The following is a 15,536-nucleotide window of genomic DNA, read 5'->3' as shown; positions in this document are numbered from 1 at the left end:
ACAGTAAAGGTGTACTACTGACCTTGCTAGCTGAAAGCAAATTGCTTCTGGTGGTCCTTATGGACAGGTGTGGCGAAGAAAGCATTCGCAAGACCAATGTGTTAATCTGCTCAAGTAAAGGAACCATATCTGATACAGCAGCTGCAATTGGAGTCACTACCAGATTAAGTTTCCAATAATCCGCTGTCATTCTCCAGGATCCACCTGTCTTCTGAACAGGACAAATAGGAGAGTTAAAGGGAGATGTGGTGGGAACCACCGCCCCTGCATCCTTCAAATCCTTTGTAGTGGCACTAGTTTCTGAAATCCCCCCAGGGATGCGATACTGTTTTTGATTCACTATTTCCCTGGTGGTGGGATCCTCAGTGGCTTCCACTTGGCCTTCCCAACCATAATAGCCCTCACTCCACAAGTCAGTGAACCAATGTGGGGGTTTTGCCAACTCCTAAATATATCTATCCCAATTATGCATTCTGGGACTGGGGAAATAACCACAGGGTGAGTTTGGGGACCCAATGTCAGTCTAACATTTGTCAAAATTCCATTGATCACCTGACTTCCGTAAGCACCTACTTTAACTGGAGGGCCACGGTGCTCAGGTAAGCACTCTCACCACTGAACAATATCCCTCAGCCTTCAACAGAATCTCTAATAAGAGCTCAGTGCTGGGGGCTGGGGAGATAAGATGCTGGTGCAGTAGATAAGATGCTTGCCTGCAAAGCCTAATGACCTGAATTTGATTCCCCAGTACCCATGTAAAGCCAGATGCACAAAGAGGTGCAAGCATCTGGAGTGTGTTTGCAACAGCTGGAGGTCTTGGCGTGCCCATATTCATTCTCATTCTCATTTTCTCTCTCTTTCTCTCTCTCTCCTCTCTGTCCCTCTCTGCTTGCAAAAAAATTTTTTTCCAAAAAAGTTCAATGCTGTTCCTCTTTTAGAGACAAAAGTCCTTACTTTCTTATACACCTGCAAGGAGTACCAGATAACCAAAAGCAGCATTGACAAAAATGAGTAAGGATTGCCATGGTGGCACACGCCTTTAATCCCTGCCCTCAGGAAGCTGAGGTAGGAGGATCACTATGAGCTGAGGCCAGCCTGGTCTACAAAGTTCCAGGTCAGTCTGGGCTAGAGTGAGACCCTATCTCCAAATAAACAAAAGAGTGAGTAAGAATTATTCCTACTTCCAAATTTTAAAATTTGCTACAAACTACAATGATGAGAACAATGTGATATTGGCAGAAGGATAGATGCATAAACTATATATTCAATGGAATAGAATTGAATGTCAGAAATAATCCCTAACAACTATGAGTAATCGTTATTATTCTTTTTGGGATTTTTCACTCTAGCCCAGGCTGACCTGGACACTGTGGAGTCTCAGGCTGGCCTTAAACTCATGGCAATCCTCCTACCCCTGCCTCTCAAGTGCTGGGTGTGCCTCTAGGATGAAAGGTTTGTGCCACCACACCCAGCTGAGCACTTGATTTTTGACAGTGATGACAAGGCCATTCAGCAGAGAAATATTAGTCTCTTCAACAAATGGCACTGAGACAACTGTATGTAGAGCAATGAATATGGACTTCTACCTCACTCAAATTTAACTACACATGAACCAAACTAAACACAAGAACTCAATCTATAAAGTGATTTTTAAAAGACTTTTTATTCTAATATTTTTATTTATTTATTTTAGAGAAAGACAGAAAGAGGCAGATATATAGAAAGGCTTGGTTGCACCAGGGTTTCCAGCCACTGCAAATAAACTCCAGATGCATGTGCCACCTTGTGCATCTGGCTTATGTGGGCCCTGGGGAATCAAACCTGGGTCCTTTCACTTTGCAGGCAAGCACCTTAACCACTAAGCCATCTCTCTAGCCCTAAAGTGATTTCTTTAATTAGCATAGCAAGTAATGGGTATTATGATTACATTTTCATATTTTATTTTGATTGACCTCCTCCCTCACCTCCCTCCACATACCTTTGTCTCCACCCCCTTGCCCAATCTGTCTCCTTCCTCTGTCACCTTTGATCAGAGAAGCTGTTTTCTCCATTTGGGAGTGACTCCGGAGAGACTCAAAACTCATCAAAGTACTGAAAGAAAAGTGACTCTTGAGTGCTCAGTTCTAAATGAGACGTCTCCACCATGTCCTCCAAGGTTCAGAAACATGCGGAAGAGGGGAAGGAAAGAAAGAAAGAGCCACAGGATGGGAAGGAGTGCTATGGAATGTTCTCTTCCAGATAGGAAGTGGCTGTTGCATTCATAACCATACAGTAACTCCCTGTATCTGCACAAGACTTGCATGACATTGGGCCCATCGACATCCCATCATGAATGGTGAAGAAGGGCAAAACCAAAACAAACCAAAACATCAGAATAGAAGAAGAACTCCTTGGAAAGAAGAGGCTCTGTGGAAAGGGGATGAGAGGGAAGGAACAAGAGAAGGGAATGCAAAGAATGTATAATCAAAATATGTATGGGCTGGAGAGATGGCTTAGTGGTTCAGGTGCTTGCCTGCTCTTCAGATCCCATGTAAGCCAGACACACAACAAGGTGATGCAAGGTGGCACACTTTTCTGGAGTTTGATTGCAGTGGCTGGAGGTGCTGGTGCGCCAATATTCTCTCTCTCCCTTTCTCTTGCATAAAAAAGGCCAGTGTGTTGGGCTTGCCTTAAAAAAATATAATATGTACATGTATAAACATTATAAATAAAAAAGGTTTTAAGAACAGACAGCTGTTAGCCATATGGGTTTATTTCTGAGCCCTCTGTTCTGTTCCACTGGTCTGCATGTTCACTTTTGAGCCAGTATTCCACTGTCTTTGTTACTATGGCTCCATAGAACAATTTGAGGTCAGTGTTTATGATTCCTTCAGCAGTGTTCTTTCTGCTTGTGATTGCTTTGACTCTTTTTTTAAATCAAAGACATTTTGTTTTGCTTATTTATATATTTGAAACAGAGGAAGATGCAGATAGAAAGAGAGAGAGAGAAAGGGTGTGCCAGGGCTTCCAGCCCCTGCAAACAAACTCCAGACATGTGTGCCACCTTGTGCATCTGGCTTTTGTAGGTACTAGGGAACTAAACCTGGGTCCTTAGGCTTTGCAGGCAAGCACCGTAACTGCTAAGCTATCTTTCCAGCTCATTTACCTTTTTTTCCTTTTAGTTTTTCAAGGTAGGCTCTCACTCTAGCTCAGAGTGACCTGGAATTCACTATGTAATCTCAGGGTGGCCTTGAACTCATGGTGATCCTCCTACCTCTGCCTCCTAAATGCTGGGATTAAAGGCGTGCGTCACTATGCTCCACCTATCCATCTTTTTTATTTATTTATATTTATTTATTTGAGAGATAGAGAGGGAGAGAGAATGGGTGCACCAGGGCCTCCAGCCACTGCAAACGAACTCCAGATAAGAGCGTCCCTTATGCATCTGGCTTGTCCTGGGGAGTCAAACTTGGGTCTTTTGGCTTTGCAGTCAAGCACCTTAACTGCTAAGCCATCTCTCCAGCCCCCCATCCATCTTTTGACTATAAGACCTTGAGTGTCCTTGATAGGAAGGTGTGCTTCTTACAGACAAGAGATAGCTTGATCTTTGTGGATTTCTTGTCTGTTTTTGTTTTGTGTGTGTGTGAGTGGGGGTGCACATGTGTCACAGTGTGCAAGTGGAGGTCAAAAGTCAATGTCAGGTGTTGGTCTTGCCTTTCCACATTGTTTGAGGCAGGGTCTCTCATTGTTCACTGTTGCACTCAACAACAGGCTAGCTGGACCATGAGCTCCCGGAGGGCTCTCCTTGTCCCTACGTCCAGTGTCACCATAGGCGCACTACGACTACACACTCTTGCGCTACAGCGTCTGACTTTGCATGGCTTCTGGGGATGTGAATTCAGGAACTTACACTTGCATGGAAAATGCTTTCTCCACTGGGCCATATCTCTCCAGCCCTGGGTCTTTCATTATTAACCCAATCAGTCTGAATCTTTTCAATGGTGAGTTGAGACCATTCATTCAAGATTATTATTGAGAGATTTGCTGTTTCCTAGAATTTTTTGGTTGTTGTTTTGGTAGTTGAATTATTCATAGTTCTTTTTTCTTCCTGTCAGTACTAGGGGACTGATATAAGGATCCCTTCATGGTATTCATTTTTTCAACTATTTTTCTCATTAGATGTATTCTTTCCCATGTTCTCATGGATGACACTAATCTTTTTTCTTCTTCTGTATACAGAATTCCTTTATATATTTTTAAGTTATTTTTGTTTATTTGAGAGAGAGAAAGAGGAATATATATATACACATATATATGTAAACACACACACACACACACACACATATATGTAGAGAGAGAGAGAGAGTGATGAGAGAGAGAGAGAGAGAATAGGTGCACCAGGGCCTCCAGTCACTGCAAATGAACTCCAGATTCAGGCACCGCCTTGTACATCTGCCTTACATGGGTCTTGGGGAATTGAACCTGGGTCCTTTGGCCTTGCAGGCAAGCAACTTAACTGCCAAGTCATCTCTCCAGTCCACCATATATATTTTACAGTGCTGGCTTAGTTGTCATGAATTTCCTTAATTTGTGCATGTCTTGAAATGTCCTTACTTCTCCACCAATTGTAAGAGATGACTTTGCTGGGTATAGCAGTCTTATGTTCAGGGCTTGAAATACATCAGTCTATGCTTTCTTGATCCTCAGGGTTTCTAACAACAGAACTGATTTTTTGATGTTCATGCCTTTGAATATGAGTTGGCATTTTCCCTTACAAAGTTTACTATTGCTCTTTGTTTTGTATTTTTTTTTTCCAGTAAAGTTAGGGCTGCTTGTATGATCATGGACAGAAGGTTAGTTGCTGTAGAATGGACAACTTACCAGTGGCTATACCACTTATGAACCTGACTCTCCCTCTTCCAGCAACCATTAGCTGCCACTAGTTATGTTGGTAGGTGTGGAATCTCATGTATCCTTCCCTCATTGGTGGTGAAATATTAACAGACTCAGCCTTGTGCAGGAAACCAGAGCTACTGTGAATTCATGAGTGTAACAATCATGCCATATCCAGAAGACAGTGTTTTTCAGTCCTCTTCTCTATCCTCCTGCTCTGACTTTCTTTCTGCTCTCTCTTCCATGAGGTTTCATGAACCTTGGAGTGGGTGCTTTAGATGCCCTGTTTGAGGGTGAGCACACAGTAGTCACTTATTCTCAGCAAGTTTTCCAGCTATGCATCTCTGCATTAACCTCTGCCTATTGCAGTAAGAAACTTCCTTGATGTCGGCTTTAAGCAATGCTAATCTAGAAATCTCTCTGAAAAAAAAAAAAACTGCTTTGTAGTTTTTGTATCTTGATCATGGATGTTATAAAGAGGTTCTTCTCTGCTATTTAAGCTATGCCCTTGTCTTCAGTTTCTAGAACTGGGGATCTGAGAACTTATAGAAGTGTTGTAGAAGGTTTTAAAATTATGAAACTCTTAGAAAATGACACAGGAACAAATCTCCATGAACCCTGATGTGGCCAGAATCTTAAATTTGATACACCAATGTAATGACAATAAAATAAATATATTGGATTTCATAAAAATTAAGTTATTCTGTGTATTAGATCGTATCATTAAGAATGTGAAGCCTAGGCTGGAGAGATTGCTTAGTGGTTAAGGCTTGCTTAGTGGTTAAGGCACTTGCAGGCAAAGTCAAAGGACCAGGTTCGATTCCCCAGTACTCATGTAAAGCTGGATGCACAGGCGGCACATGTGTCTGCAGTTAGATTGCAGTGACTAGAGGCCCTGGTTCACCCATTCTCTGTCTGCTTCTCTCTCTCAAATAAATAAACTATCTTTTTTTTTTTTTTTTTTTTTAACGAGTGTGAGCCCTGATGGCAAATGTGATGGTCTCAGCACCCAGGAGGTGGAAGCAGAAGAACCATGAGTTTGAGGCCAGCCTGGTCTACATAGCAAGACACTGTCTCCAAAAATGTGAAAAGCTACCAGCACGTGTGTCCATACAAAGTACATTCTTACTAAAATAAATAAATAAGGGAAAAGACAATCTACAGAATGGAGAAAGAAATGCTTATAAATTATATAACTTTCATGGCTTAATATCAGTCAGAATATAGAAAGAACTGAATAACAAGGAACAAGCAACCTAATTTTAAACATATAGAAACTGAGATAAGGCTCAGTTGGTAGAGTGCTTGTCTCACATTTAATCCTTACTTGTATATTCAAGATAAATGAAAGCATATATGCACACAAAATCTTTCATGAACGTTCCTAGTAGCTTTACCCATGAAACCTACATAGTAGAAATTACTTAAATGTCTAAGATTTGTGTTAATAAACAAAAGTCATATATTCAGTCAATGAAATTCACTCATAAGAGGAATAAAGTACCAATACATGCTTCAATATGAATAGAACGTGAGAAACCAGACAAAAGGGCCACATTATATTTCACCTGTATGAAATGTGTGGCACAAGACATCCACAGAAACAGAAAGATTCGTGGTTGCCAGGGACCTGGAGAGAACAGAATGGATGGTCACTGCTAAAAACACAATGTTTCTTTCTCCCTCTCTCTCTCTCTCTCTCTCTCTCTCTTTCTTTCTTCCTTCCTTCCTTTCCTTTTTTTTTTTAGATAGGTCTCACTCTAGCTCAGGCTGACCTGGAATTCACTATGTAGTCTCAGGCTGGTCTCAAACTCACAGTGATCCTCCTACCTCTGCCTCCCAAGTGCTGGGATTAAAGGTGTGCGCCACCACGCCCGGCTACAATGTTCCTTTTTGAAATGATGAAATGTTCTGGAGTTAGTGATGATCACTACACAAGACTGTGAATATACCAAATCCCACTGACTTGTACATTTTTTAAATGGTGAATTTATGCTGAGCCTAGTGATGTAGTTCTGTAATCCCAGTTACTTAGGAGGCTCAGACAAGATCAGAAGCCCAAGGTCTTGGAAACCGAGTGAGTTCAAGTTGACCCTGTTTTAAAATAAAAAGTTAAAAAAGAAAGATTCGTGGTAGAACACTTGCCTAGCATATGCAAGGTCCCTAGGTTCAATCTCCAGAACTAAGTCTGATTCATTGTGCCCATGTAAAATGTTGGGAGTGATCGCATATGCCTATAATCCCAGCACTGAGAAGTGGAAACAGTCAGGTGCCTGAATTCACTGGTCTAGTCTAATAGGTGAACTCATGGCCAATGAAAGACCCTGTGTTCAAAATGAGGTAGATGGCATTGCTGAGAAGTAACACACAAGGTTATTCTCTGGCCTCCACATACATGTGTACTTATACACACACAAACATGGTGCATCACACACCACACACACACACAAATATGCATCTAATATATGAATTACATTTTGAGGGTGAATGTAGCCAATTTGTACTGAGAAGTTCACTGTGGCTGTAAGAAGAGAAGAGCAGAAGTTTGATTAGAGATATGTGTGATGAGAGGTCTTGGGGTTTGCTCTGTAGAGTGGGTGACCAGGACTGTGGCCTAGGGCATGAATCACATTTGCAAGTGCAGTGGTCACTGGGGAGGGTGGAACGCTGGCGCTGTCCATGGTGCTGACCTCCAGGGAGTTGGGATCTTCTCAATCTCCCCAGGCTCATTTCCTTGCAGGGCTGTTTGGTCCTGGGAGCTGTATTCCTGAAGCCTTGGCCCCGAGACAGTCTCTCAATGATTATGTGACTCTGATGTAAGAGTTCACATACTTTTTAATAACTCCCATTGCTTCTTTGCCCACAGCAGCCTAAGCCCATCATCATTTTAAGAAGTAAGCCTAACTTTTGTCCCCTGAGAAATGTCCCTTCCCTTAAGGCCCGTCCCTTATGTGTTCTGACCTGAGAGAGGACAGGAAAAGAATGGAGCTTCAGATGAGTGGGTAGAAGGTGGGAGGCTCTGAGTCTCCCTGGCTACTTTGGACCAGAGGTAAGTGATGGCTTCAGTGTCCTTCTCATGTTCATGTCAAAACGGAGGAGGCTCAGGGCAAAGCCTGTTGCGAGATGAGCATAGGGTGGAGGTGGGGTATGGAAACATTACTGGGAAGAATGCTGGGAGAGCGGAAGACTTTGTCTGTACTGGTGTACATGTTGGGGTAATCAGGATGGAGGGCGGGAGGGAAAGCCAAACATTGACGCTGTTCCTCCCCACTTCCCCCAGACCTGTGCTGTGGCTTCTTCCCATGCCTGTGAGAAAACACAGCCAGGTCTTACTCTCTTTTTCCTTTTTGATTTTTCGAGGTAGTGTCCCCCTCTGGCCCAGGCTGACTTGGAATTCACCATGTAGTCTCAGGGTGGCCTTGAACTCATGGTGATCCTCCTATATCTGCCTCCCGAGTGCTGGGATTACAGGCATGTGCCACCACACCCAGCCAGGTATTAATCTTGCATTAATGTTACCTTTAAAAAAATTTTAATATTTATTTGCATGTATCTCTCTCTGAGAGAGAGAGAAACATCCCAGGACCTCCTGCCATTGCAAATGAACACCAGGCACCTATGCTAGTTTTTCCATCTGACTTACATAGATGGCTTGGGAATTGAACCCAGGCCAACAGGCTTTGCAAACAAGCATCTTTAGCCATTGAGCCTAATGTTTCCTTTTTAATTCTCTTCTCTTCCCCCATCTTCCTCCTTTTCCTGCCTACCCCATCTCCAACTCCCTCCAGATTTTCATTCCTTCCTTGTTGCCACCCTCCTACCTTATCTTTCCTGCTGTTAAATCTTGTGTTTAACAGAACCTGTTATTGCTCCCAAGAGGATCACAGAATAGACTCAGACATGTTTTTGGAGCCCACTTATCCCTTCTATTTTCCTCGCTCTTAGTTCTACGTTGACATCTTTTCTGAAAGCAAAGACAAATGGTAGGCACAATTAAATAACAAGCGAAAGTGTTGGGAATCCCATCTTACCCACATATGCGTACATCTCTATCCATCTAGAGTCCCTCTAGGTCCACTCTCTATGCTATCAATGGAGGAAGTTTTTCCAAAGGGTCTGTGAGCAGAATGCTAATCTTGCTAAGACAATGCTTATGGTCACATTATAAATCAGGATCCTGACATCCCTTTTAAGGTCCCCTCAACTGAACTTCTGCACCCAGTGCTTCTTTCTCTCCCCTCACCCACCAGTGATTTGTCTCATTCCAGCACTCTGTCCACTGTCAAACAATCAAGCATTCTCTTGGGAACTGTTTGTGTGAACAGCTGGGTGCACCAGGCTCTGTGTGACACCCAGCACACTGGACCTGCACTGGAAGTGTAACACGTATGAGATAACGGAGCCATCCGCATGGAAAAGACCAACACCCGGCAATGGTGTAGCAGAGCCAATCACTACCGCATCTTCAAAGAAGGGCAGGATTCAGATAGGTACACAAGACTGAAAGGCAATCCATTTGGAACACTGACAGGATAAAAGGGATGGAAACCTGAGACACCTATGAGGGGATCAGTTCAATCAAAAGTGGATTCTTAGAAAGAACCAGGAAGAAGAAAATGATAGTGCAGATTCTTGGATGAATGAGACCTGGCTCTGTTCCTCATTTCCTTCTTTCTTTCCTTCCTTTCTCCCTCCCTCTCTCATTCCCTTCCTTCCTTCTTTCTTTCTTTTGTTTTTTCAAGGCATCATTTTGCTCTAGCCCAGGCTGACCTGGAATTCACTATGGAATCTCAGGGTGGCCTCGAACTCACAGTGATCCTCCTACCTCTGCCTCCCAAGTGCTGGGATTAAAGGCGTGTACCACCACGCCCAACTCATCTTCTTTCTTTCTTTCTTTCTTTCTTTCTTTCTTTCTTTCTTTCTTTCCTTCCTTCCTTCCTTCCTTCCTTCCTTCCTTCCTTCCTTCCTTCCTTCCTTCCTTCTTTCTTTCTTTCTTTCTTTCTTTCTTTCTTTCTTTCTTTCCTTCTTCCTTCCTTTCTTTCTTCCTTCCTTCCTTCCTTTCTTTCTTTCTTTCTTTCTTCCTTCCTTCCTTCCTTCCTTCCTTCCTTTCTTTCTTTCTTTCTTTCTTTCTTTCTTTCTTTCTTTCTTTCTTTCTTTCTTTCTTTCTCTCTAAATACACACACACACACACACACACACACACACACACACACAAACATATGTATATATTTGCAAGCAGAGAAAAATAAAAGAGAAACAGAGAGAGAGAGAGAGAGAGAGAGAATGCCAGGGCCTCCAGCCACTGCAGATGGACTCCAGATGCATGTGCCACTTTGTGCATCTGGCTTTACATGGGTACTGGGGAATTGAACCTGGGTGTTTAGGCTTTGCAGGAAAGCGCCTTAACAGCTGAGCCATCTCCCAGCCCTGTTACTCATCTTCAATGTGACTGGAGTGATTTTCTCCCCTCAGTTTACTTATGTGTAAAGTGACGCTGGTTCACAGCATGGTCTATATTTTATAAGCATTAGACTGGATAATGTTTGTAAAATGTTTAGCATAGTGCTTAGTCTATATCAAAAACCCAATAAATAAATGTTTACTACCGTGATAACAATCAGCATGGTGATAATCAATTATTACAGTTACTGCAACTGAGTGGCAGATGGGTCTAGAAAGAAAGGTGGGAGACAGTTTGTGAAGAGGCACACAGAACCATTCTGCGATGTCAATTCTTTCCTGTAGACAACAAAGAGCCTTAAAAAATAAAAACATCTTGAACTAGGCAAGGAAGAGGTATTTTAAGATGCTGATGTACGTACTATGTTGTGTAGTGCGGGATTAAAAATGGAGCACAGCCCAGAGGCAGGAAGCTGCTTGGAAACCCATGACAGTAAGCTAAGTAGGAGGAACAATTTAACAGTAATGTCCAAGAATGAATATGCTTGGTGACAATACCTGAAGAGTGCAAACGAGAAGTGTGGGTGAGGTGCCAGCGGACAGAGGTAGGAGTCTGTGGTTACAGAGGGACTTGAGTTTGGACTAAAGAAGGACTAAGAGTGACCACAGAGGGCTGGAGAGATGGCTGAGTGGTTAAGGTGCTTGCCTGCAAAGCCTAATAACTGGGGTTTGATTCCCCAGTGCCCATATTAAGCCAGATGCACAAAGTGGTACACGCATCTGGAATTCGTTTACAGTGCCTGGAGGCCCTGGCATGCCCAACTCCTTCTGTCTATCTCTCTCTACTTGGAAATGAAAAAAGATATGAATGACTGCAGAATGATGCCAGGCCTCTCACAGAGCCACATGGACCAGGGATATGGAGGAGCCAGAATGCCTGGCCACTAAAGCAATCCTGGGCACTGTGATTGATGACTCTTCTCAGGAGAGAGGAATTGGGGGGTTCTGCCATGGTCCTGGGAATCCCCGTTATTTCTTTCCTCATTCACAGAACTGTCCTTCTTCCCACTATGTGCCCCTCTTCCCTCCTCCTCTCCTTCCCCTTCCCTTGGTGTTCTGAGGTCCCCTCCCCCCTGAACACCGCCCCTTCCACCCAGGTCACCCTTAGCTGTGGTAGTGCTGGTGTTCAGAGCGCTTGGCTCTTCCTTTTTGCTCACTCATCACAATACTTCTGTTTTAACATGAACATTTGTGATCATTTCTCAAGTATGGGAAATACAAAAATTTATAAAGGAGAAATTATCTATCTATCTATGTGTCTATCAGTATCTAATCAGTCTCTTCAAGCAGACATAAACAGTGGCTACCACTGTCAACATTTTGGTCTTTCAGTTCCATGTTTTTCCTTTGCTTTTTATAACATTTTAACAAAACATTAGCCAGAGGTGGTAGAGCACACCTGTGACCCCAGCAATCAGCAGGCACAGGCAGGATAACAAGCTCTGGGCCAGCCTCATCTAGACAGTTTCAGGTCAGCAAGGCAAGACTGTCTCAAACATTAATGAGTGTTTTTTCTAACTGTTTTGCTGTTGTTGTTGAGAGAGAGTGTCACTCTAGCCCAGGCTGACCTGGAACTCACTTTACTGTCTCATCCTGGCCTTGAACTCACAGTGATTCTCCTAACTCAGCCTCCCAAGTGCTGTGATTAAAGGTATGTGCCACCACACCCAGTGTTATAATTGCTTTTTTGTTTTAAAGCAATATATGATAAATATAATTAAATGTCTTTTAAGAATGTTTATTTAGGGCTGAAGAGATGGCTTAGCAGTTAAAGTGCTTGCCTGTGAGGCTTAAGGACCCAGGAGAGAGAGAGAATGGGCGCGTCAGGGCCTCCAGCCACTGCAAATGAACTCCAGATGTGTGTGCTCCCTTGTGCATCTGGCTAACGTGGGTCCTGGGGAATGGAGCCTCGAACCGGGGTCCTTAGGCTTCACAGGCAAGCATTTAGCCACTAAGCCATCCTTCCAGCCATAGATAATACATTTAAACAATTAAGTTTTTGGCTAGGCATGGTGGCACATGACTTTAATTCCAGCACTCAGGAGGCAGAGGTAGGAGGATTGCTGTGAGTTCAAGATCAGCCTGAGACTACATAGTGAATTCCAGGTTAGCCAAGGCTAGAGAAAGACCCTACCTTGAGCCCCCGCCCCCCCAAAAAAATTAAGATTTGGGCTGGGAATATGTATCAGCAGTTAAGAACACGTGTTGCTTAAGTAAGAGGGTCTCTCAGGATGGAGACAGACAAATTTGACACCCCAGAACCCACATAAAAAAGTTAGGTGAGAGCTGGGTGTGGTGGTGCATGTCGTTAATCCCTCACATGTTATTTTATTTTTAAATCCCTTCCTCCCATCCTGACCTGCATAATTCATTCAAAGTAAAAATACTCAAGTTTTCTATTGGCTAACACACCAAGCTCACAATACTTAAACTTAAAAAATGTTCCTAAGTTGGGTGTGGTGATGCACGTCTTTAATCCCAGCACTCCGGAGGCAGAGGTAGGAAGATTGCTGTGAATTCAAGGCCACTCTGAGACTACAGAGTGAGTCAGCCTGGGCTAGAGCACGAGCCTATCTTGAAGGAAAAAAAATAACAACAACAACAGCAAAAAGACTGTTCCCAAAGACTGCCCAGCGATATATGTGTTATAGAAAATTTGCATAAAATTTAAATATATACTATGAGAGTTTCATGTTGTGTTTGTCTTGAGCTTCTCTGGGGCGGCCTTTGGAGAAGCACTGGCACACAGGCGGAGCCGCGGCTCCTCCCAGCTTCACCATCCCAAGACCACTTGCTTGTCTTGTTCACATTGTCTGAATTTGTACATGAAAATTCCCCTCAACACACACCTCTCTTTCTTCAGCAGTGAACCCTATGTAGCCCCTCAAACACTGGCCACAAAGAAGTTTCTAATTCACTGGTCCTTATTCTGCACCCTGTCTTTGGTGATGTGCACAGGTGGATGGGTTCGTGGTCCCGATATGCGCTGACGGGCTCGTTCTTCACTGAATCAATTCAAGCAGAGGTGTGAAAGCTGCTCTTCACAAGGCAATTATGTTGGCCATGGGAGACATGAAAAAGAACCAGACATCAATTTCTGATCCAAGGACAGAGTGATCCAGGTGTTAGGAAAACTCGCCTATGAATGTCTGTACTGTAATTAATGCAGGATGGGGTCAGGGGGGCAAAATCTGCAGTGAGTTGGCAATTTATCTTCCTGGGAGGCTCTGAAACTCTCCCAAACTGCTTCCTTCCTGGAATGACTTTGGTTCCCTCAGTCCTGATCCTCCAAAAGAAAGATGACTGAATTTTCATGAGGTTTTGTGTGTGTGTGTGTTGCGTGGTCTCTCTCTAGACACATGGGGAGGGCCCCATGGAACTACAGAACATTACATGGGTGTCAGAGTTTGTTCTCTTAGGGTTCTCACAGACCAGGGAGCTCCAGAAACTTCTGTTTCTTGTATTCCTGGTTATCTATCTCACCACTGTGGTGGGAAACGTCCTTATCATGGTCACAATAACTTTTGACCCCCGGCTCCACATGCCTATGTACTTTCTGCTCCGAAACTTGGCGGTCATAGACCTCTGCTATTCTACAGTCACTTGCCCAAAGATGCTGGCGGACTTCTTTCACGAGGTCAAGACCATCTCCTACCAGGGCTGTATGGCCCAGATCTTCTTTTTCCACCTCTTGGGAGGGGGCACTGTCTTCTTCCTCTCCGTGATGGCCTATGACCGCTACATAGCCATCTCCCGGCCGCTCCACTACGTCACCATCATGAACACGCGTCTGTGCGTCGGGCTGGTGGTGGCTGCCTGGGTAGGGGGTTTTGCCCATTCTATTGTCCAACTGGTTCTGATGCTCCCGTTGCCTTATTGTGGCCCCAATGTCCTGGACAATTTCTACTGCGATGTCCCCCAAGTGTTGAGGCTCGCCTGCACTGACACCTCCCTGCTGGAGTTCCTCATGATCTCCAATAGCGGCATGCTGGTTCTTATCTGGTTCCTCCTCCTTCTCATCTCCTACACTGTCATCCTGGTGATGCTGAGGTCCCACCCAGGGCAGGCGAGGAGGAAGGCGGCCTCCACATGTACCACCCACATCATCGTCGTGTCTATGATCTTCATTCCCTGTATCTACATTTATTCCAGGCCTTTCACTCCCTTCCCCATGGACAAGGCTGTGTCTATCAGCTACACTGTCATGACCCCCATGCTCAACCCTATGATCTACACCCTCAGGAACCAGGAGATGCAGGCAGCCATGAGGAGATTAGTGAAGCGCTTAGCAGTTTGCAACAGGGAGTGAACTTTACATAGGTTGACTAAATGGCAAATCTCTCTTTGTGCTATCCCAAGTGTGTATAAAATACCATAAATAGATTACACTGGGTTGGAGAGATGGCTTAGAGGTTAAGGTGCTTGTCTGTGAAGCCCATCCAATTCCCCAATACCTATGTAAGCCAGATGGACAAGGTGGCACATGCTTCTGGAGTTTGTTTGCAGTGGCCAGAGGCCCTGGCATGCCCATTCTCTCTCTCTACCTGCCTCTTTCTCTCTCTCTCTCTCTGTAATAAATAAATTGCACTAATATTTCCTGTTGACCTACTCTATGTCAGGTACTAGATTAGGTTCATTTACATTTTTATCTCATTCCTGCCCATAAAACTGACAGTGGATATATTGTCATTACGTTGAACAGTTTTACAAACAAGAAAATCCAGAGCATAGTGACTTGGTCAGAGGTGAAAGCAAGTGAATGGAGGAACTTGGTTCTGCTGACTCCAAGTTTAGAGTCACAACTATGGATTTCTACACTGCAATGACAGTCCTAGAGGGCAGGGACCACGCAACACTCTTCTTAACCTTTCCCAGTACTTTGAACTGTATCTGACTAGAGAGACATTTCTACTTTTTCCTATACACTGGTTTTTCCCTCTGTAAATTTCAGTATCTTTTTATTCTGTCTTTAGCGATGTGTATTTATTTTCCATATCTTCTTTTGGGTGTACATCATTTAAAAAAAAAACAAACTCAAAGCTGGGCGTGGTGGTGCACACCTTTAATTCCAGCACTTGGGAGGCAGAGGTATGTGGATCACCGTGAGTTCAAAGCCACCCTGAGACTACATAGTGAATTCCAGGTCAGCCTGGGCTAGAGTGAGACCCTACCTCAAAAAATAGAACCCTCCCCCAAAAATAACC

At 43.8% G+C, this 15,536-nt stretch overlaps 1 protein-coding gene across 1 annotated transcript; it reads left to right on the top strand.

Annotated features, from left to right (window-relative positions):
* The first annotated feature begins 13,705 nt into the window (after positions 1-13,705).
* Positions 13,706-14,641, top strand: LOC101600011 (olfactory receptor 4D1). The gene has a single exon (XM_004669931.2). The coding sequence runs from the start codon at positions 13,706-13,708 to the stop codon at positions 14,639-14,641; it is 936 nt and encodes a 311-aa protein (XP_004669988.2).
* Positions 14,642-15,536: the final 895 nt, after the last annotated feature.

The sequence above is a fragment of the Jaculus jaculus genome, chromosome 9 (assembly GCF_020740685.1).
Source record: "Jaculus jaculus isolate mJacJac1 chromosome 9, mJacJac1.mat.Y.cur, whole genome shotgun sequence".
Lineage (NCBI taxonomy): Eukaryota > Metazoa > Chordata > Mammalia > Rodentia > Dipodidae > Jaculus > Jaculus jaculus.
Note: the sequence above shows the minus strand (reverse complement) of the source record. Positions and strands in the feature narration are given on the sequence as shown.